Source organism: Tupaia chinensis, unplaced genomic scaffold, assembly GCF_000334495.1.
Source record: "Tupaia chinensis unplaced genomic scaffold, TupChi_1.0 Scaffold000672_1, whole genome shotgun sequence".
NCBI classification, from domain to species: Eukaryota; Metazoa; Chordata; class Mammalia; order Scandentia; family Tupaiidae; genus Tupaia; species Tupaia belangeri.
The window spans coordinates 1,795,129-1,819,849 of NW_006160195.1; the positions used below are offsets into that span (position 1 = coordinate 1,795,129).

Here is a 24,721-nt window from a genome sequence, read left to right on the forward strand (position 1 = left end):
TTTCACAGGCAAGCCCTGTTTTGTTTTTTCACTCCCTTGGATAACATGAAAACACAGTAGAGGATATCCCGTCACAGCATTTGTTTCCTTTAGCAAAAACAAAAGGAAATGCCCTGCCTCAGAAAGCACCTACTCCTGGAATTCTAGGGAGGCAGGGCCATACACAGAGAGAGGGCACCAGCCAGGGAGCCAGGTGATAGGGCCACCCAGGGCCTGGCAAAGACACGATGCTAAATAAAAACCTGTTGAGAGAAAGACGAAAAAGAGAGCGAGGTGGATAGATAAATAGAGCTGGCAGAACGTCACATTTTGATTTCTCCAATTACTGGCCATGTGACTGAAGTCAAAGTACTTAACCTCTCTGTTCTGTCTCCTCAACAGTCAAATGATAATAAAGGTACTGCCTTGAAGACTTATAAGGTTCAAGTAGGACAATTCACTTAAAGAAGGGAATGCTCAGCTCATGTCAGTTGTTATTATTAATTATCATTAAGAGTCAAAGTCAAGGCTCTAATCATTCTTTTTTTTTTTTTTAAACCAAGATCTCACCATGTCATGGTACTCCTCCCTCAGCCTCCCAAGTAACTGGACCACAGGTATATGTCACCACACCCAGTTCCTTTTTCTTTCTTACTTTCTTTTTTTTTTTTTTTTTAAGAATTATTACATTAAATTTTATATATTATTATTATTTTCGAGTTTTATCAGAGAAAGAGAGAGAGGGAAAGTGAGAAAGCAAGCCACCAGGCCCAGGACTTGAACCACAGTCAGCCATGTGGAATCCAGCACCTTTAACCACCATACCACCTGCCAGCCCCATCCAGTTACTTTTTCATACTGAATCTCATTATGTTCCCCAGAACAGCCTACAGATGAGGCAGTCCTCCTGCCTCAGTCTTCCTGAGGTGCTAGGATTAAAGCTTCATGTCATTTCATCCACCTTCTGGTTGAAGTGTAAATTCAACCTGGGTTTCCCTTGTCTTTCCAACCTATGGAGCAGAAGGGTCTTATCAGAACACACTACCATGACTAGGGCCTGCTCATTCATTTAAGGAAAAACTATACAGCACAGCCATGGACATGGAAGAGTCAGAGAGTTGGGTTTAGCTCCTAACTTTGCCAATTAGTCCCTATGTGATCATGACAGGTTATTTTAAGCCCTTTGAGCAACTATTTCCTCAACTGTAAAAGAGGGATCATATTAGTACATTCCATTGGGTGGTTATGAGAATTAAATGAACTATCACAATGTGAAGTGATTGGCACATACTTAGCTTATAACTAGTATAATTAGTGTCAGTTAGGACTGTTGTTACCTCCAGCAAGGAAGGGCAACTGACATTCTCTCCCAGGTAATGTGTGGCTGGGAAGAGACTAAGGACGTAGCAGTCATAGCTATTTAGCCAAGCCCCAAATTTCTGACCCTGTTGCTAAGGCTTTCAGGAGAGCCTCCATGCCTCCATGCCTCCATGCCCATCTCCTCAAGGCTACAAATCTTCAACAAAGATCTTCATAGATAACTTGTAAATAATCACCTCAACAGGTACACAACAGCATAAAGAATTTACATTTTGATCCAAACTCAATTCTTTTCAGGCTTTTGTTTGTTTTATTCTCCCATAAGGTCACCTTTCATATAACCACAGTTTAAAGTAAGGAGGAAAAGGAAAAAGAAACAGTTAATATATTGCATTGACTCCAAATAATGACAGATTTCTGAAGGTTCCATGTCCCAGCATATACTAACCCTAGCCCACCTACTCACACACACACACATGCATACAGACACACATGCATACACACACACACAGAAAAATATACCAGGTTCCCAACAGGACTCATAGGCCAGTGACAACTGGGCAGGGGAGGCAGCCCAACCTTTCAGTCTCCATTCAAGATCTGGACCAAAAAATGTTTCCTCAGTGAGGTCTTCCTTGCTCATTCTCATCAGAGGAGACATGACTATTTCCTGCTTCCTGGATACCTAGACCCTGGCCCTACTACAACAAGGGGCACCTATTTGCTTAGCCATCTGTTTCTGCCTTCAGACCATGTGCTCCTTGGGGTAAATAGCGTGACACAGCACTCTCTGTTTCATACTGTCTGCTGATACAGTGTTGGAACTCAAAAAATGTGTATTGAATGAGGGAAGGAAGAATGAGATGAGATCCCACACCCAGTCTATCATGAGGAAGGAGAAAGGACTGAGTCTCTTGGCCTCTTGGCCCTATGCCTTCTACCTCATGCTTTACCCTTCACCAGGCTACTTAACAGATCCCCTAAAGAACCCTCTCCTCAAAGCAAGAGCTGGCACCTGGCCCATACCTCTGTCTTTGGCCAACCATTCCTGGCACACCCTGAGAAGAGGGTATCCCAAACTATCTCCCACTTGGGAGAACTCCCAGCCACTTTCAGGCCATATCAAGTTCATCTCTGCCCCCTAAACCCTTATCCTGGCTCCTACCCACACCTGATTTCTTCTCCTCAGTTGCCATGAGTACCCAGAAAGAGAATAAAACAGGAAAAGCCTCCACATATATTTGACTCCAACTCTACCTCTCTATTTTTCAGAAATACTAGCCAATATTTTTTGTTTACCATATGAAAGCCACTGTTTTGACACTTTACTAATATTAATACATTAAATGTTCACACCAACTATATGAGGTTAAGTATTATTATGCCCAAATTAAAAATGAAAAAATTGAGGCACGGAGAGATCAAATAACTAGCTTTGGGTCACACAGCTAGAAAATGGTGCAGCCAGGATTTGTTGGAGAAGCCCCAGTAGACAGAATAAAAAGCAAACCAGGGGCAATCAGAGCAAATGTGTTCTCTGGCCAAAAGTCAATGAGTTCCATGCCCTTACTTTATAGATGGGAAAACTAACAACCTGCAATGGGGATGGCTTAGGAGATAAATGAGTGGACACACTGAGACTAAGACCCAGGTCTCCTTTCAGTTTTGATTCCTGCCTCATCCTTATTTCCACTAGTTCTTGGAACTGTGCACCCTTACTCTTGGCTCCTCCCACTCCCTTACAAAACAATTTCTAAAAGCAATGAGGAAGCCATTTTCTTCAGAGTCCTCTCATTGTGCTAGTTGCTGCTATCTACCTTAATTGGTTTTACAAGCTAATTTAGAGAAACCAAATTGGGTTGAACCAAAGTTGAAAAGATTACTTTTTTATATTATTACTTATTATTACTTATTACTTAGGCAGACAGTAAGGATCAGAGTGGAAGATCTTATAACTTTTCAAGTTTAAGTACTTTGTACTTTACAGCAAATAAAGTTATTAAATAAACACATGATGAAAAAGGAGAACAAAGCTGGTTCTTTTTTTTTTTTTTTTTTTTTGAGAGATTTTTCACTGTAGGGCGCGTGCGCTCGCCAGACAGACAGAGAGAGACATAGAGACAGAAAGCGAGAAATCACCCCCCAGGGGGGATGGTCACGCCGCAATCACTTCTCCTCCATTCTCCTCTCGGGATCTTGGGCACGCACGCACACGCGCCCGGCGTGAGTTTTAAGCCACCGGGTCCGGGACACGAACCGCGGTCGACTACGTGGGAGTCCAGCGACATAGCCATTACGCTAACTACTGGTTCCCCAGCTGGTTCTGATTATACAATTCTACAACCTCCCTATACTCATTTTATACTAAATTATCTTGCACTTAAGTTGCTATCCCCAAGTTATTCTGCTGTTGGAATTCTGTTGCTAGATCTAGTATGTAGCCATGGCACTGCCCACTCCACTGGATGGGAAATACCAGCAACAAGAGAATGGCTGTGCAATTTACTATGTATAAAATATACCTCAATTTAAAATGGGACAGAAGAGAATTTGATCAAATCACTGCAGAAATCATACAGCCCAAGAGACTGTATCAGGGCCATGTACTAGGGGGCTGGACTCTGCAGATCCCAACATAGCATATCTTTCTGCTTACTTATACCCTGACCCCTTATGAGTATCCTTCACTATACCAAGCTAAACCTTTCTCATCCTATAGACCTCAGCTTCAATCTCATCTCCTGAAAAAGCCATTCCCAGATGCCCTCCTTAATCTAAATCAAGTCCCCTTTAAATTCTTTCTCACTGTACCATGCTCCTTTCCTTCAAAAGACTTATCACAATTGTGCATAGACATTACTTGTGTGTTTGTGTGTCTTCACTCCTAGACCACAAGCCCCATGTGGGCAGGCAACAAAATCAACACTCCTTACTCTTAAAACCACAGTGCCTAACAACATACCTGCCTATATCAAACAGGAATTCAAACATTTGGCCTGAATTGAAAGAATAAACAATTATCGATTTAGCTTCTCAAATACCTAAATACTGGAAAAGAGGTTGGTGTTCTGGATAAGGGAGATAGGTATTTTGGTCACTACAGTGATATCATCCTCTCAGTACATAAAGTGCTTTAAACAGAAACAACAAAACAAAGAAAAAGACCATCATCCCATGTAATTTCCCAAACTCTAATTAATATTAAGGACAACAAATAGTATAACTCCTATCTGTGTTTAGTCCAATGATTTTTAGGGTTCAAGAGTGGGCTATGCCCTCAACCATCTTCCTTCCTGGGATATGATGCTGATGGCATGTTCCCCACAGCAAAGACATACTCCTAGTTCAAAAGCTCTATCTTCACTAGCTTCTCTTTTCAAGGTTCCAGATGGCTGAAGATGAGGTAGGATGGTGAAAGGAGAAAATGGCACATTTCAGAACCTCATATTTCTGCTGAGACTCAGTCCCAGTCTTTGGCACCTCTACATGCTCAAAGGCATTTGGATGACTAATGCTAAACCAGGAAAGATTTTTAAGTCTCGTAATCCAATTCCTAAGCCACTGAGATGACGGCCTAGGGAGAAAAAAAGAGTCACCCAGGCTTCTGATTCTTCCTTCACCAAGATTTTGAACTGACATGAATGAAGAGCACCCTGTTTCTGGAGCATAGGCTCATGCAGAGGAATTACAGTCCAGTGGTTAACAGCATGGGTATCCAAGACAAGCAGGCATATGACCCAAGGCCGGTCACCTAATCTCCCTGGAGCTTTGGTTTCCTCTTCAAGGACCAAATGAGTTGCTGTGAAGGTTAAATGAATAATGCTGTAAAACTGGATCCTGAGTTCACTGAGCTATTAGCTGGTGCTGGGTTTACCTGGACGTTCTCTTCGGTCACCTCAATTTCAGCTGTATAGATGTAGTCAATCAGCTTACTTAGCGTCTGCCCATCCACATCCTTTATTTCAATCTTCTTGGCTTTACTCTCAGACATGTCACCTATGGTTCACAAAAATAAAATGGACATGAACATTTCATTTAAGGTATGCTTAATTGCCACATGGTCTTCTGCCTGTCTAGAAACTTAAAAGCATTGTCTGTGCCCCAGGAAGAAATAGGAAGGATTCATACAAAGTGGATCATGAACCAGCTTACATCAGGTCACATCAGCTTTGTGTCTGTGATCACCCACAAACCCAATCTTAAGCATTCCCCACACTATCTATTGCCCATTTCCATTTTGAAGGCAAATTTTTAATGCAATAACTCATCCAACCAATATTTACTGTAAACTGCACACAGCTTAGTAGAGCCATATACAAAGTACCATGATAATAAGAAAAGGGGTGCCTTAGGTGCTGATTAAGGCACTGGGCTCCCACATGGCTGATAGCAATTCAAGTCCTAAACCCAGTGGCTTGAAAATCACTCTAGGCCTGTGTGTACATGTCCAAAATCCCAAGAAAAGAGTGTAAAAGAAAGGATTGCAGTGTGGCCATCCCACCTTGGGAGGGGTGATGGTGGTTAATTTCCCCTTTTCTCTCTCTCTCTTTCTCTGTATCTATCTCTGGTAAGCACATGAGCCCTATGGCAAAAACCTTTAAAAGAAAAAAAAAAAAAAAAAAAGCAGGGGGGGTGGGGGGGGGGGCAGCAGGTAGCATGGTGGTTAAGGGCACCAGACTCCCACATGGCCGACCATGGTTTGAGTACCGGACCTGGCAGCTTGCTTTTTCTCTGTTTCTCTCACTCTGTCCCTCTCTGGCCAAATTAAAATGATAAAGGTTACTTTTTAAATTTTCTTATTTTTCTATTATATTTAGTCACATATATCTCAACAGTGTATAACGTTTCTTTTTCCAGCACAATTATCATGCATATCAGTCAAGACAAAGACATCACTATATACATCAGCAGTAACAATTAACTTTTCATTTTTTTGTCAATTAAACATACTTTTTTTTTCTTTTAGGGTTGCCTCTTAATTCTCATAACAACCTACAGTATGAGGTTTATAAATATCCTCATTTCACAAACAAAGAAGCTGAGCCGGTGGCGTGGTGGTTAAGACAATGGCATGGTAGACTGAAACCCACATGGTTGAATGATTCAGAGTCTGGTTAAGAGTCTGGACCTGGCAGCTTGAAAAATACACTGGCAATGTGTGTATGCATGCCCAAAATCCCAAAAGAGGAAGAAATGGAATAGAAGGAATTGCAACATGACTATTCCCTATCGGGGAATAGTCTCACTTTCTCTCTCTTTTTCTCTCTCTCTCTCTCTCTTTTTCTCTCTCTCTCTAGCAAACACACATACCCTCCAGCAAAATTTTTAAAAAAGAGAAAAAGAAACTGAGGCACAGAAGGGTTGGGATTCATTTTGTTCATGTTCACACATCTAGGAAGGGACCAAACTGAGTTAAAACCCAAGGAGAATGACTGGAGTCCATACTTGAGCCATAGCCACTATTCTATACTAATTCCCAAGAACAATGAGGAGAGGGCGACAAACCCTACCTGGGAAATCAGTAAGGATTCTAATAGGAGCTAACACTCATACTGGGTAAAGAGAATGAGGAAGTATTCCACAGGCAGCAAAGGTGAAGAAGGATGAACTAGATATAGGATTCATAAGTATGAAGGGAGGAAAGTGTCAAAAGGATGCATTCTGGAAATGGTGAGACTGGTTTAGTAACAGTGGAAAAGAGAAAGCTAAAGAGTAGATAGGGCAGGACTTGCATAGCCCTGTAAGTCATGCACATGAGTTTGGACTTTATCCTAAGGATAGCACCACTGATAGGTGTTTTTGTTTTTTGAGACTTGTGTTTTTTTTTTTTTTTTTCAAAAACGGTTTTTGCTATAGGACATGTGCACTCAGAAAAGAGACAAAGAGACACAGTGAGAGGAAAACTGAGAAATCACTCCCCAGAGAGAATGGCCATGCTGCATTCCCTCCTCTTCCATTCTCCTCTCAGGATTTTGGGTTCACATGCACAGGTACCCTACATGTGCCTCTAGGTCTGCGACTAGAACTGCAGTTGGCTATGTGGGGAGTCCAGTGAGAGATTTTAAAAAGGGAAATCAAAAACAGATCTGTATCTTTTAATGAAATTTTGGGTGCAGGATAAGAGAGCAGGGAGAACATTTGGAAGGCCCTGATAATAACCCAAGAAAGAGGGCCAGTTTGCAGGCTGGCTGGTGGGTAAGCTAGCTGGATCCCACATGATCAGTCGCAGATGGAGTCCCAGACCCTGCAGCTTGAGAAACACATTGGTGCATGTGCATGTGTGCCCAACATTCCAAAAGGAGGGCAAAAGAAGGAGAAGAAATTATGGTGTGACCACCCCATAGAACAGTGCTTTCTTACGTTCTCTCTCTCTCTTTCTATGTGTCTGTCTCCAACAAGCACACGCATCCACTGGCAAATTAAAAAATAACAATAGCAATAACCCAAGAAAGAGAGTATGTAGAACTATGAATGAGGTAGCAGCAGCAGCAGCACATTTCTATGGTCCTGAGGCCCCCAACTTCAGCCTGTGCTCCACTACACCATGGGTTTATCTAGAGTCACACTCATTCAACAAGGGCTGCTGCTTTCAGAAGGAAAGACAGGCAACACGTGTGTCTGTGCAGACTGAAATAAAGGGCAACTTGACTGCCAAAAAGGAAGGAATCAGAATCCCTAGTGTGAGTGTGAAAACAAAGCCTGGGCGGTTGTTTTCTCTCTGTGGAATCCATGCACCAGAGCCAAGAAAATAAAGTACAGTACATCATGTGGGTTGTAGACGCCCGCCTCCATGCCACAAGTACTGCACTGGATTCCTCCACCAATCCACAGTTCCTATTCTGACACAGGTCTAGATCTGAAGGACTCTGGAACTGAAAAGAAAGCAGGAGGAAAAAACATCCTAAGCCCTGTCTTCTCCCTTTACCACCAGAGCAAGTGGACCAAAGCCCTACCACTCTGTTTTTTGGTTCTCAGTTAAAAAAAAAAAAGAAAAGAAAAGAAAGACACTCAGCACAAAAAGCCCTGGAGCAAGACAAACAGGCAATGAAGAAACAGGAGAAGATGGCAGATTCCTCCTCCTCCCACAAGTCAGGCTCTCACCATCTCTCTCTTGAGTTTATTCTGAGACACAGAGACGTGAATATACAAGGAAATCAGAAGTGAAACTTCTCTCTCTAAACAGCTGTTCAGTGACCCAGCTGGGGTAGTATGTGCTGTGAGAAGCTGTGTCCATAGGTTGGAAGTCCAAGTTAAATTTCTAGTCCAACCTAAAGACCAGGCACAATGTCATGCACCTGTAACCCCAGCTACTCAAGAGGCTGAGACAGGAGGATCACAACATAGTAAGACCCAGTTTTATAATTAAAAATAAATTTTTTATAAAAGGAAAAAATATAAAGGAGGAAGGAGAAAAAAGAAAGAAGTTGTTCATTAATGAGGGTTCAAGTGATAATTATATACAAAAGTTAATCAAAGATAGCCAATGCTTAGTTTAAGAACTTGGGCCTTAAAAATAAGACCAAATATTGGGAACCAGCAGTTAGCATAATGGCTATGTCGCTGGACTCCCACGTAGTCGACCACGGTTTGCATCCCGGACCCGTTGGCTTGGAACTCACGCCGGGCGTGTGTGCATATGTGCCCAAGATCCCGAGAGGAGAATGGAGGAGAAGGGATTGCGGCGTGACCATTCCCTCTGGGGGGTGATTTCTCTGTCTCTCTCTGTCTGTCTGGCGAGCGCATATGCCCTATAGCGAAAACCTCTCAAAAAAAAAAGTATAAGTCTCCACAAAAAAAAAACAAAAGAAGCCTGACTACAAGAATGAAGATTCAAAATTCTTTATATAAGTATGAAGTCAGAGCCTACGCTGGCTGTTTTTTGTCACTCACCACTAATAGTTTGATAAAATATTTCTAGGAAACAGAACATAAACCCTGTAAATTTTTCTATTTTCAAGATGTCCAAGAGTCCTATTTGTGCTATCTTTTCCCAGTAAGCCTCACCAGCCACTTCAGGCTCTGAATTTTTGGAGAATGTCTCTCAGCTATACATCTTTTTAGGCCTTTCTATCTTCTGCTTGTCATCAGTTAACCTGTATGTCCTTCTCCAAATGAATCATGATCCACTAAAGGGCAGCTATTTATTCATTCACTCATCCATTCATCCATTCAGCAAATATATATCAAATGTGTCACCATATGCCAAGCACTGTGCTAGGCCTAGAGGACACACCAATAAGCAAGTTCTGCTCTCAAGAAACTCAGTCTAGAAAAAGACAAACAATTGTAAAAAGTGTTCATTACTTAAAGATGGGGTTCAGTTAAAGAGTTTTTGAATTTTTTAGAATTATTTTATTTAACATTTATTTATTTTAATTTGACCAGAGAGGGACAGAGCAAGAGAATAAGACAGAGAGAGAGCGAGAGAGAGAGGGAAAGTGAGAAAGCAAGCCACCAGGTCCAGGCCTTGAACCACCGTTGGCCATGTGGGAGTCCAGTACCCTTAACCACCACGCCACCTGATGGCCGTAGTTAGAGAGGTTTTTAAGCCAGGAATTCCTGCACCCTTGAGATACATGCAAAATAATGAGCACACAGAAGTACATACATGTTTTTCTGGGAAGAGTCCATTGCTTTTATCAGATTGATTCATAATGTTTAAGAACTACTGATCTGAAGGATTCATATTCAGGGGAAAAATGAGAATAATGAGAAAGTGTCCTAGACAGAGAAAAGTGTATAGAAAGGTTTGAAAGAAAGAGCATGATCTGTCTAGAAGCCATAAGTTGTTGAGTATGGCTGAAGCAAAGTGTGCAAAGGGAGGAATGGTGAGATGGAGCCAGAGATATAAGCAGGGTCTGAGCTACCTGAGTGACTCATGGACCATGCTGAGGAGTTTAGACTTCATTCTCAGGGCAATGGGGATCCCCTGACAGATTGTAAACAGGTGAAGGATATAGTAGATTTTAATTTGGGAAAGATCACTGTGGCTACAAATGTGGATAATGGATTGAGGGCAGAGAAACAAAACAGGAGGCAGACTGACCAGTTAGAAGGGCTGCTGTAGAATATCAGATGAAATATGATGATGGCCTAAACTAAAGGGACTATGTCTTGAACTTCTTTAAATCCCCAAACTCCACCTTAGAGTCTTCTTTTTTTTTAATTTACCTATTTATTTACTTTTCATTTCATTTTCTTTTATACATTCAGTCACATTATTATTTGTCTTACAAAGTGGATATTTCAACAAGTGAACATTTCTCCCGAGTACAGTTGATAAAACTACAAGTATCTTCAATAGATAATACCACACCTCTTTGTGCCATTAATGCACTGTCTTGTACTTAGCAGTCTCCAAGAATCATAGAGTGCAGAAGAGAAAGGAATCCTCTACCCCTATGAGGTAGCAGAGTCCAAGTCATAGTTCTAGTTCCTAACAAGTGCACTGTGTACACAATTGAGTTTTTTGTTTGTTATTTATTTCCTGTGAAAGACTGCAAAGAGGAGCAGGAGGGAGGAGGAATGAAAGGGGAAAATCCTTTCTATCACAGAAGACTCAAGAAGCCTGGGAAAATCACTGACTCATATTCTAGGTCATTAGTATAAACTCTACTGTATTAATAAATAAATGAAGCCCTCAGAATAATTTTTTTGAGAAATTTTTGTCATAAATGTGCTTTCAGGAAAGACAAAGAGAAACAGACAGTGAAAAATCACCCCCTAAGGTGGATGGCCACTCTGTGATCCCTTTTCCTCCAGTTTCTTCCTGAGATTTTGGGCAAGCATGCACATGCACATGGCATGAGTTTCAAGCTGCCTGGGTCCGGGACTCAAACTGCAATTGGCCACACGGTAGTCCAGCGCCTTAACCATTATGCCACTTGCTGGCCCCCAGAATTATTTTTCTAATCTTTTTTTAAAATGGTGGCAGTTTTCTCCAAATAACCACAGCTAAATAGTCAATGATCACCAAAAGGGAAGAAAAAAGGTGTGTTCAAGAATTCTTCCTCACTCCTAACTTGAATGCTTATGGCTGCAATTTAGTCTTATCTTCTAGTCAAAAGAAAATAGAAAAATCTTCATCCTTTGTGCAATAATCTTTCATAGGTATTAATGTGGATATTGAACTTTATTCCCCCTAACCCTCATGTCTTTAAATCCTAATATCTGGATTACCAACTCATTAGGTTAGAGCTGAGCACCAAGTCTTATGTCAACCATTAACCTCACATAAAAGGAAGTAATATTCTGCCACTTTCTTGAATCCTGGCAAACTCTCCTGTATGTGGGTGGACTGGGCCATTTGACTGCAAAAGGCTAACCTCTGTCTCTTGTGAAGTAAGGACATTCCCTGCCTTGCCTTTGTTCCACAGATAGAAGAGAATCAAAGGAGATAATGAGTGTGCATGAACTGAGACAGCGCAATCCAGCACAGCCACAGTGATAATCACTCAATCACCCACTCTCCTGGACTTATTATTCAGGTACCTGGAAAGATCTTTCTTCTCAGCTAGAGCATAGGGAGCATTAAGTCAGGAAAGAAATGCCTGTGCAGCTACACAGATGTTTCAGATCAAGCCAAACCACCAACAGGATGGCAAGTTTCACAGCTACTCCTCACATTCACAAGTTCTTTACAAATAACACAAGTAAACTTTATTAGGCACTTTTTTTGTACTGGGTGCCTTATACTCATTACCTTTATTTGTTTTCTGGTTACTTTTATTGTTCCAGTATTACAGATTTAAAAACAAACAAAAAATTGGACTGATTAAAAACCAATACCTTGGACTAGCAGTTGGCATAGGAGCTAAGGTGGTTGGATCCCACATGGCCAACTTTGCAATTCCAGCCTTAGACCTGGGAGCTTGAAAAACATGCTGGACACATGTGCATGAATGCCCAAAATCCCAAGAGTAGAATAATGGAGAAGGGATTGAGGTATGGCCATCCCTGGGGGGTGGGGGTGGGGGGGATTTCTCAATTTCCTTCTCTGTCTCCTGTCTCTCTCTGGTGAGTGCACACACCCTACAGAAAACTTAAAACAAAAACAAAAAAAATACAGCTAAAAGTCCTGGAATCAGGACTGGAAGCCAGGTCACATGGCTCCAAAACCCTTTCTAAGATACCACACTATCTCCCAATACTAGGTGGCATTACTGCTCTTATATTTAACCTTCAGCAAAGAGGCCTCCACATTACCAACTCCAAACCTCCTCTACGGACATTCATAAAACATTCCTTACCAATAGTTATCTCCAATGTTATTTCCCTATCTGAATTTCAAGGTTGAGCTACTCTAAAACCAGACAAGGCTATTCCACACCATCTTGGTCAAAGTAGTTAAACCTTAATGGATAAATGGCAGGAGGTGAATAGCCATCTCCATTCCATTGCAACACATAGTCTTCTGTTAACCTACAATCAGCAAATTCATCATTTCTGCATGAAAAGCAACACATTGTTAGACATGCCTATTGCATTTCTCACCCCCAAATATGGGCCTCCTAAGCCAGAAAAGGATGCCCAACTTTGATGTGATATGTTAGGAACAGGAAAAAGAAACCCTATGTCACTTACTTCAGCCCAAAGGTGACTAAATCTATAAAAGAAAGTCACATGGAAGGTGAGGCAATTACTACTTAATTTCAGGCAGCCTCTGACATCTCCAGAGCTTTTTTCTGAACTATTCTACCCAATCCCTGACTCCTCAGGAGCAAAACTCAAAAGCCCTCAGTAGACCCAGTCTACTTTTACTACTTTGCAACCTCCCTCAAGGCCCACTTGGTGTGAAGAAAGGATTCAGTTGCCTAGTTCTCCCTCCCCCATTGCCCCATTGCCTTATATTAAATTTTGTTGAGCTGCATGTTACACAAAGTTTTCCAGAAGTATCAATATGCCATGCAAACACCCAGAACAGAGACACGGGACATGGGCCAAAGCCTGGTAGGGTCTGAAATGCAGAAAGGGTGAAACAAATGTTCTATGGAATGAATGCATGCCTGGGAAGTAAGAGAACTGAGAATTCATTGTCCTGCTTTATGGATTGCCAATGTACACTCAAATTCTAAGACCCTTGCCTCTGACTCCCAGCACATTCCTGATCTCTCCTCACTGTTTCTACTTACTGTAAGTTAAAAAAACATCAGTTGAACATCAGCCTAAATCCAGTAAAACCTGGACAATAACTCTTTTTCAAAAGACAAAAAAAAAAAAAAAAAAAAATCTAAATCAGCCATTGGATATTATAAAACAGAACCAGGGGACCAGCAGGTAGCGTAATAGCTATGTCGCTGGACTCCCACATAGTCGACCGCGGTTCAAGTCCCGGACCTGGTGGCTTAAACTCACGCCAGGCGCATGTGCGTGCATGCCCAAGATCCTGAGAGGAGAATGGAGGAGAAGGGATTGCAGCGTGGCTATCCCCCCGGGGGGTGATTTCTCGCTTTCTATCTCTCTGTCTCTGTCTGTCTGGCGAGCGCACGTACCCTATAGCAAAAACCTCTCAAAAAAAAAAAAAAAAAAAAAACAGAACCAGAACAGAGGGAAACACTCCCAGGACTTCTTTTGAGATAGAAGCTCAAAACATCTTTTAGTCACAATGAGGGACATAAGACTCGGAGCTCACAAATTCATATCCTTTAACACCACAAAATGTGTTTCTTTTTTCCTTTTTTCTTCTTTTTAGGTTTTTGCCATAAGGCAGGTGTGTTTGCTTGATACACAGAGAGGAGGAAAGGGAGAAATCACACATAACCCCAGGGATTGGCCAGGCTGCAATCCCTTCTCCTACATCCTCCTCTCAGGATTTTGGGCATGCACACACACATGCCTGGTGTGATTTTCAAGCTGCCAGGTCCAGGACTCAAACCACAGGTGAAGGTCAGGGTCCCTCATGGAGGACAAGTACTGTAGTATACAGAATCCATACCAAAGAGAGAAAAACTGACTGAGGTATTAAGTTGTCAGAAAAGTTATGACACATTTTTGTATAGAAAAATACATCATGACTTTTTCAGCAACCCAATATTTTGGAAAAATTGCTTCCCTTGAAACAGAGGTGCTAGATGGGGAGAAGTCTTAAGTATTCCATACTCATAGGAAAAAGGTGGGCAGAAAATAGCACTGCTGGCCTCTGCACTTTCCACTCTGAAAGGAGAGAAGACAATTAAGTTGATTGCCCTGCACAGATATTTGTACAGGCTGGCTGGATTTGAACACTCTCCAGCGGGTACTCAGACCTCAGTTTCATGTTTATTCCAAATGATGTAGGCAAGACGTGGTCCAGGAATGTGGGGTTGGTATTTGGAACACCACAGGATATTTTAGCACTATAAACTCAGAGGACAAAAAGTTAAAACACTTAAGCCTGAGTAAAAGATCATAATCACACAGCTCAAGTCAGAAGAAAGTCACGTGTATTTTCTTTTCTTTTTGGTCTTGCACATGCTGATAGAAATGGACTTAATAACAATCAGCTAGATCCTTTCATGATGAGTGTTAATACATTCTGAAGACAGATCTGACCATTAGAACAAAATTTTGCAATATTTCTAAGGGTGTTTTTTTGCACCTGTTTACCAATTAATGGGCCTCAAAATGGATTTTTGATTAGGATATCTATGAAATAATTTTGGCTGTAGATGTGATTTCATTGACAAGGAAAGATATTTATGATATATTGCTAAGTTCAATTAAACAAATTTTTATTGAGCACCTTTTACATGAAAGATCATGTTAGTCAGTAGGGACATAGCAGTGAATTAAAAAGGTAAAGCTCTTACCCTCATAAAGCTTATGATTAACCAGGGAAATCGATATTGAAGAAGTAATGAAATGAACGGCAAGCCTAAAGAGAAGTACAAAGTATATGAGAGTAGAGAGTAAACAGATTTAACCTAATCCAGAGGGGTTATAGAAGGCCTTCCTGAAGAAGGGATATGTAAGCAGAAATGCAGTATAAATAGAAGTTAAGCAGGAAGAGAGACAGAGCAGAATATTCCAGGAAGATGGGTATATTTTTTTTAGGCACACATATCAAAAAAGGCTATTCAACTATATATTAAAAAAAAAACAATTAATTTATGTTAAAAATATACATTTAAAATATTTTAATATTAATAATTTTAATATTAATAAATAGTTTAAATTTTAAAATATAAACATAAAATCTAAAAGGACATAAAAATACTCTTACCTAGACGTTATAGTACCTGAAATTTTTTACTTTTACTTATCTATATTTGCTGATTTTTTTTTTTTTTCAGTAATAAACATTTGTGAATGGTGTTTGAATGGATGGGGGACAGATGGGAAGATGATAGGATGGATGGTAACCAGATTCTTTGGAATATTTGGGTTGGGCATTGCATTAGACTGCTTTCTTCTCTTGATTCTCCCCTCCTTCAATTACTAGAATCCAAGACCTGCCCCAGGCTAACCTTTTCTCCCGATTTCTAAAATCACTTCGCTTTTTCCTAACACATTCACACTACCTCACAGGCAAGTTTATTAGCAAAAAGTGGAGCCAATACTACAATTCATCATAATTCCAAACACATTTCCTCCTTCAACACAAGAATTTCCAAACTACACACACAAAAAAATGACTGGCAGAGTTATTTATCGAAGTTGCAGCTAACTAAACTACTGCAGACAAATGAATTATTTTAAAAGAAATATAGATGGGACCCATAGGTAATATAGTGGTTATGTCTCTGGACTCCCACACAGCTGACCACAGTTCTAGTCCTGGACCCAGTGGCTTCAAAATCATTCTGGGCACATGTGTTTGTGTGCCCAAGATCCCAGGAGGAGAGTGGAGGAAAAAGGATTGCTCTGTGGCCATCCCACCTGAGGGGGTGATTTCTCACTTTCTCTCTCACTGTGTCTATCTCTCTGTCTCTCTGTCTCTCTCACGAGTGCACACACCCTGAGGCAAAAAAAAAAAAAAACTTTCATGATGAGTGTTAATACATTCTGAAGACAGATCTGACCATTAGAACAAAATTTTGCAATATTTCTAAGGGTGTTTTTTTGCACCTGTTTACCAATTAATGGGCCTCAAAATGGATTTTTGATTAGGATATCTATGAAATAATTTTGGCTGTAGATGTGATTTCATTGACAAGGAAAGATATTTATGATATATTGCTAAGTTCAATTAAACAAATTTTTATTGAGCACCTTTTACATGAAAGATCATGTTAGTCAGTAGGGACATAGCAGTGAATTAAAAAGGTAAAGCTCTTACCCTCATAAAGCTTATGATTAACCAGGGAAATCGATATTGAAGAAGTAATGAAATGAACGGCAAGCCTAAAGAGAAGTACAAAGTATATGAGAGTAGAGAGTAAACAGATTTAACCTAATCCAGAGGGGTTATAGAAGGCCTTCCTGAAGAAGGGATATGTAAGCAGAAATGCAGTATAAATAGAAGTTAAGCAGGAAGAGAGACAGAGCAGAATATTCCAGGAAGATGGGTAGAATTTTTTTAGGCACACATATCAAAAAAGGCTATTCAACTATATATTAAAAAAAAAACAATTAATTTATGTTAAAAATATACATTTAAAATATTTTAATATTAATAATTTTAATATTAATAAATAGTTTAAATTTTAAAATATAAACATAAAATCTAAAAGGCCATAAAAATACTCTTACCTAGACGTTATAGTACCTGAAATTTTTTACTTTTACTTATCTATATTTGCTGATTTTTTTTTTTTTTCAGTAATAAACATTTGTGAATGGTGTTTGAATGGATGGGGGACAGATGGGAAGATGATAGGATGGATGGTAACCAGATTCTTTGGAATATTTGGGTTGGGCATTGCATTAGACTGCTTTCTTCTCTTGATTCTCCCCTCCTTCAATTACTAGAATCCAAGACCTGCCCCAGGCTAACCTTTTCTCCCGATTTCTAAAATCACTTCGCTTTTTCCTAACACATTCACACTACCTCACAGGCAAGTTTATTAGCAAAAAGTGGAGCCAATACTACAATTCATCATAATTCCAAACACATTTCCTCCTTCAACACAAGAATTTCCAAACTACACACACAAAAAAATGACTGGCAGAGTTATTTATCGAAGTTGCAGCTAACTAAACTACTGCAGACAAATGAATTATTTTAAAAGAAATATAGATGGGACCCATAGGTAATATAGTGGTTATGTCTCTGGACTCCCACACAGCTGACCACAGTTCTAGTCCTGGACCCAGTGGCTTCAAAATCATTCTGGGCACATGTGTTTGTGTGCCCAAGATCCCAGGAGGAGAGTGGAGGAAAAAGGATTGCTCTGTGGCCATCCCACCTGAGGGGGTGATTTCTCACTTTCTCTCTCACTGTGTCTATCTCTCTGTCTCTCTGTCTCTCTCACGAGTGCACACACCCTGAGGCAAAAAAAAAAAAAAAGAATGAATGAAAGAAAGATAAAGGAAAGTGGAAAAAAGAATATAAAAATCTTTAAGCTAGGGCCACTAGGTGGCATGGTGGTTAAGGCACTAGACACCCACATGGCCGTCAATAGTTCGAATCCCACACCTGGTGGCTTGAAAACCATACTAGGCACGTGTGTGTGTGTGCAAAAAGTCCTGAGGAGAGTAGAGAAAGGACTGCAGCGTGGCCATCCCCTGGGAGGTGATTTCTCACTTTCTTTCTCTCTTTCTCTCTCTCTCTCTCTTCCTCTCTCTCCACCGAGTGCATGCACCCTTTGGCAAAAGCCTAAAAAGGGGGGGAAAGTCTAGGCTTTGAGACTACACCAAAGGGAGTGCTCCTCAGAATTTCCATATAATGAGCTTCTCTAGTTTCTAGACTACATTGTAAAACTCCTGGCCCAAGTTTTAAAGTAAAGTAAGAATCAGCAGAGGCACAACTCCAAGCTGAGACCATAATGAGCCAAGGGAGACACAAATGTGAGGAACTCTGAAAGCACAAATGGCAAGTTTCCCCCAACAAGAACCAGCTATGTACTCTATTAGGAAAAGTACTGGGGCCAGCAGCATGGTGGTTAGAATGCACTGTACTCCCACATGGCTGACCATGGATTTAGCCATGGACCTAGCAACTTGAAAATCACTTCAGGCACACATGCACGTGTACCCCAAATCCCCGGAGAATGAAAAAGAAGGGATTACAGCATGGCCATCTCCCCTGCAGTATAATTTCTCACTTTCTCACTGTCACTGTTTGTCTCTCTCCAGTGAGTGCACATGCCCTTTGACAAAAATCTTTAAAAAAATAAATTAAAAAAAATAATAATTAGAGCCCATTCAATAAAAATGTGCCTGTGCTTACCCATTCTTAGCAAGCTAACATTCATTCTTTCAACCTTCACTTACTCACTACTTTCTGTGGTGGGAACAAAGACTTCACCATGATAAAATATGCTCCCCATGTGCCCAAAGCTCACAATCAAATGCAGGAGACATTTCATTCCCTCATTTAAAAAGTATTTGAATCTTGCCATGTACCAGCTTCTCAGAATATATCAATAGTAACAAGTCTAACAAGGTGCCTGTCCTTACAAGGCTTATAGTCTAGTGAGGAAAGATAGGTAAGATGATTTTGAGATAGTGACACATATTAAGAAAAAATAAAAGTCAAGGTATTAGAAAGAAGTCTGGTATACAACTTTGGCTAGGTGGTCAGAGGGGGCCTCTCAGAGAAGACATTCACAGGCTAAAAAGAAGCCAGATATATGAGATGCCAAGGCATGGGTGTGGCAAAAAAGAATGCAGAGTAACAATCGCAAACTCAGAGTGAGCACAAAGCAGTTTTGGAAGGTATGTGAAAGGGACAGCTGACCCAGTATGGGGGCCTTACCAAGATGGCCCTCCATCCAATAGCAGTGATTTAGAGGACCACATATACCTGGTTCAAGGGAGATGCTAGGAGGAAGCGCCATCAATGGGTTTCAGAAAACTCAGTCTCAAAAATAACATACATGAAATAGTTGGACAAGACTATTATTGGGCATGCCCAGGAAACAGGAACCCCCTGGAAAGTTGACAGAGGTACTAAAACTGAAACTGAATGCCAAATGGTGGTTATTTTTATGTCTCATCCTCACCAAATCCAACCATCACATCTCCAAATCCCTTCTGTGCTCCTGTAAAAGTTAGAGTTAGCCCAGAGACCCTGCCTGGAAGGAAAGGCTAGGGGAAGACAAGATGTGGGCCAGCTAGCAGAGTATTAGCTCAATCACTGTGTGTTCTTGGGCATGTCTATTCCCTTCTCTCAGCTTCAGTGTCCCATATCTGCAAATGAGAGAGGCCTGTCAACAAGCCCAAGAGTCCATATTATTGACAAGCTCCCTCATATGATTGTGACGCATGCTGAAGGTTCAGAACTGATGTGTTGTATGACTCTCCCTTTTTTATGACAGATGAGGGGCTACATGCCCACCTGGCCATGCTGAGATCTTGGCTCCATCAAGTTCTCCACAGTGTCCAGCACAGTGTCTGGCATAGAGAAGCTCCTCATAATGGGTTCCACAGCCTTCTCTTTCTGCCCTCCCATAATGCCACCACCACCCTCGATATCCTCCCAGGGGGCTTAGCCCCATAACTGTGGGTTGTTGGTGGCTCCTCATCATACCTGTGAACATTGCACAGAAGTAGGGGCTGCAGGCTGCCAGGACCACACGATGAGCTTCTATTTCGACATCTTCCGCCACAATCATCACGTCACACAACAGTTGCTTACTGTAAGACACCAGTGAGGGGACATGATGGGTCATGGCACAGATACCTACTCTCATCACATAAGGATATTCTTTTGTTCTCTTACCCAGATGTCATACCATTACCATACAAGGCTTCCACAGATACTTCCTTTATCTTGGGTTAGGCAGGAAGATGGACTCATCTAAGTCCTTGACAAACTTAACATTTAAACTTTCCTATGGTACACAGAGAGATCTAGCTACTCTGCGGCTATAAGTTTAGGGCTGCTTCACTTGTCTTCACTTCTCAGATTCCCGATTTCATCAGCTCTGACTGAGATAAGGGGAAGAGTGCAAGGAGCAATGGCAAAAACTTGGAGCTATCAGTCATTTAAGTGACTAAATGAATGCCAAGAAATAGGCATGCTACTGAGGTTTGCTACCAGCGACATCAATTACTAACAATTCCCCCAAGGAATCCAATGTATATCCAACAGTGGGAAGAGGCAAACCAGATCTTGTGAACTCAGGAATTTCTCTCCCACCAAGAATACTTTGACTGCCCACATAGTGCTCCCTAAAGAACCTGAGTAAACTCCAATCACTGCAATTGTTAAGAATAGTGTAGTGGGCCAGCTTGTGACATGGTGGTTAAGGGAGCAGGATCCCACATGACCAATTGCATGGTTTGAGTCCCAGATCCAGCAGCTTGAAAAACATGCCAGGCATATGTGCAGGCATGCCCAAAGTCCAGAGAGGAAAATAGAGGAGAAGGGATTGCCACATGGCCATCCCCCCCACCCCCCAGGGGGGGTGTGCTTTCCCACTTTCCCTCTCTTTCTGCCTTTCAGCAATTTTTAAAAAAGAAAAAGAATATTGTGGCCAGCCATAATGGCACAGAGGTAATGCAACACTCTACAAAAAACCACATGGGAAAGTCCCAGTTTGCATCCTGAGGTCTGCCTGTACACACCAAGTACATTTGAGTGTGCCCATAATTCTGGCTGGGGCTGAGAGTGGATCACAGGATGAAGACTCTGTTCAGGGTGCTTCTCCCCAGCCATAGAAGAAATAAAGTTTTAAATACATATATATTGAAACTAAATTTTTACTTGTCCCCTCCCTTTCCCCACACTATAAACTCAGAAAGAGACTTGTCTTATTTACTGCTGTAACCTAAACTCCTGACTGTACAGGTAGCACTCAATTTTTCTGAAATAAATGTTTTAATGAAATGGATCAACCCATACTCATAGGCAGAACAGATACTTGACTACTTGGGAGACTGACAGGATGCTGCAAAGCCCTATCAATCCAAGAATGTTTCCTTCATGAGCTATTCCAAATTCTTATCCTGCCAATTATTAATATAACAGTTAACATTTATTGAGTTATATGTGCCATGCCGTTCAAAGCACTTTTTTACATATATTATTTCATTTAACCCTCTGTACAATCCCATTAGGTAGATCTGTTATGCTCTATATTACAAATGAGGAAGTGAGGCCTAGAGAAGCTAAGAAAGCTGTGTGACTTTTAGAAAGGAAGCAATGGAAACAGGATTTGAATGTAAGCAACTTAATCCCAGAGCCCATGCTCTTAATTTCTATGGTATATCCTGATCACTGCTAGTCCCTCCTTCAGATTATAGCACTAAACGATAGGGCAGACAAGAAGGACAAACACATTTCGGCTGTGATCCACTGGTAGTGTTACTTAGCACATTACATTGGTTTGAGAAGTCTGAGGTCACGTCTGGGTTCCTATGAGAATGCTGAGACAAATTAATGAATCTTCCATGGTTGACAAATTGAAGGCACATATTTGCCATCTCTGGCTTAGCACATCAAATCATTGTCAACTACTAAGAAATTAGTCCAGCTACACTTATAAGAGAAACAGAATCATAAAGCCTGAGGCGGCTAGCACTATAAATGCCCTTAGAGATTTTCTGGCCCATGAAACTCAGAGAGTTGGACAGAAACCCAAAACCACAGGTGCCAAGTCTTAAATCCAGTTCTCCTTACTCTGGGTATACTGTACCACAGTGCCTCATGTTTAGTTGACACTTAGAATAGGAAAAGACAGGATATAGGTTAACTCTAATAGAGAGAGGTGGTCAGAAAATGTTCAGCATGTGGAATAAGGTACTAATGAGGAAACTTCTAGCAAGGGCGAGACCTTTGGATACCAAAAGGCAAAACCTGGGGGTTGGTATCTCACCCTGCAGTGGACAGTAGACCCTATACACCAAAAATGTCAGAATAAACCAATACAATCAGGAACAGAGCTGGTTCTGCCTCTAACTGTAAGTAGATGGTTTAAAAAGTTCACCAGTGTCATCTCTCTTTTCTTAGCTGCCTATGGAATATATATCATGAGGAGCCAATGGTTTTAGAAATACTAACTGAAAATAGGCTGCTTTTTGTTTTTTAGTCTAGTCAAAATTTATTGTAAAAATGCATCCCTGACATAAATAGGCTCATCTTAGACATTTTCATTTCTATCCAGTAATTTGGGGGGAGGGAGGGTAACCAATATTTTAATAAGGAAACTGTTGAGACTGAAGGGTCCAAGATGCTGAACAAATTTTCAGTGTTAGGAACTAAGTTAGCAATTGTCAGAGTAGAAACTCTATTTTATTTATTTGTGTGTGTGTGTGTGTGTGTGTGTGTGTGTGTGTGTGTGTGTGTGTGGTGTTTTAAGACAGTGCTTTCTGTGTTGTGATCCTCCTGCCTCAACTTCCTGAGCAGCTGGGACCACTACACACACTACCATACCCAGTTCCCACAAATTAAGTCTCAATGTGGCCCATTCCATTTTGGAGCTTAAGATCCTCCTGACTCTGCCTTCCTGAGTTGCTGGGATTGGACACATACAACCATGCCCACCTTTTAGGTTGGACTGAGAACCTAACTTGAGCCTTCCATGTAGTCCCAGATGCTATGGAGCATGGTGTCTTGGCAGTGTGTGCCAATATGGCTGGGCCCAGAGTGGGTTATCTTACATAAACCTGGAAAGGCTGACAACTCTTGAACAAAGAGGAAAGAGACAAGAAAGAATGAGGAATAAGGATGGAGAATCCAGCTAAGCAAATGAACGCTCACTTTCTCACTGTCACTGTTTGTCTCTCTCCAGTGAGTGCACATGCCCTTTGACAAAAATCTTTAAAAAAATAAATTAAAAAAAATAATAATTAGAGCCCATTCAATAAAAATGTGCCTGTGCTTACCCATTCTTAGCAAGCTAACATTCATTCTTTCAACCTTCACTTACTCACTACTTTCTGTGGTGGGAACAAAGACTTCACCATGATAAAATATGCTCCCCATGTGCCCAAAGCTCACAATCAAATGCAGGAGACATTTCATTCCCTCATTTAAAAAGTATTTGAATCTTGCCATGTACCAGCTTCTCAGAATATATCAATAGTAACAAGTCTAACAAGGTGCCTGTCCTTACAAGGCTTATAGTCTAGTGAGGAAAGATAGGTAAGATGATTTTGAGATAGTGACACATATTAAGAAAAAATAAAAGTCAAGGTATTAGAAAGAAGTCTGGTATACAACTTTGGCTAGGTGGTCAGAGGGGGCCTCTCAGAGAAGACATTCACAGGCTAAAAAGAAGCCAGATATATGAGATGCCAAGGCATGGGTGTGGCAAAAAAGAATGCAGAGTAACAATCGCAAACTCAGAGTGAGCACAAAGCAGTTTTGGAAGGTATGTGAAAGGGACAGCTGACCCAGTATGGGGGCCTTACCAAGATGGCCCTCCATCCAATAGCAGTGATTTAGAGGACCACATATACCTGGTTCAAGGGAGATGCTAGGAGGAAGCGCCATCAATGGGTTTCAGAAAACTCAGTCTCAAAAATAACATACATGAAATAGTTGGACAAGACTATTATTGGGCATGCCCAGGAAACAGGAACCCCCTGGAAAGTTGACAGAGGTACTAAAACTGAAACTGAATGCCAAATGGTGGTTATTTTTATGTCTCATCCTCACCAAATCCAACCATCACATCTCCAAATCCCTTCTGTGCTCCTGTAAAAGTTAGAGTTAGCCCAGAGACCCTGCCTGGAAGGAAAGGCTAGGGGAAGACAAGATGTGGGCCAGCTAGCAGAGTATTAGCTCAATCACTGTGTGTTCTTGGGCATGTCTATTCCCTTCTCTCAGCTTCAGTGTCCCATATCTGCAAATGAGAGAGGCCTGTCAACAAGCCCAAGAGTCCATATTATTGACAAGCTCCCTCATATGATTGTGACGCATGCTGAAGGTTCAGAACTGATGTGTTGTATGACTCTCCCTTTTTTATGACAGATGAGGGGCTACATGCCCACCTGGCCATGCTGAGATCTTGGCTCCATCAAGTTCTCCACAGTGTCCAGCACAGTGTCTGGCATAGAGAAGCTCCTCATAATGGGTTCCACAGCCTTCTCTTTCTGCCCTCCCATAATGCCACCACCACCCTCGATATCCTCCCAGGGGGCTTAGCCCCATAACTGTGGGTTGTTGGTGGCTCCTCATCATACCTGTGAACATTGCACAGAAGTAGGGGCTGCAGGCTGCCAGGACCACACGATGAGCTTCTATTTCGACATCTTCCGCCACAATCATCACGTCACACAACAGTTGCTTACTGTAAGACACCAGTGAGGGGACATGATGGGTCATGGCACAGATACCTACTCTCATCACATAAGGATATTCTTTTGTTCTCTTACCCAGATGTCATACCATTAC

At 41.3% G+C, this 24,721-nt stretch overlaps 2 protein-coding genes across 2 annotated transcripts in view; both read right to left on the reverse strand.

Moving 5' to 3' along the window:
* KLHL3 (kelch like family member 3) overlaps positions 1 to 20,012 on the reverse strand; it is a 99,792-nt gene extending 79,780 nt beyond the window's left edge. Inside the window, 2 exon segments of the mRNA XM_014592249.2 lie at positions 5,174 to 5,295; positions 19,910 to 20,012. Coding sequence (XP_014447735.1) covers positions 5,174 to 5,295; positions 19,910 to 19,994 — 207 coding nt within the window. The 5' untranslated portion in view covers positions 19,995 to 20,012.
* A 254-nt stretch (positions 20,013 to 20,266) lies between these two features.
* LOC106736165 (kelch-like protein 3) overlaps positions 20,267 to 24,721 on the reverse strand; it is a 40,159-nt gene continuing 35,704 nt past the window's right edge. The window contains exons 3-4 of the mRNA XM_014592245.2: positions 24,511 to 24,617; positions 20,267 to 20,310 (exon numbers count right to left, since the gene is read on the reverse strand). Of these exons, the coding sequence (XP_014447731.1) occupies positions 20,267 to 20,310; positions 24,511 to 24,617 (151 nt within the window). The remainder of the gene's footprint in view (positions 20,311 to 24,510; positions 24,618 to 24,721) is intronic.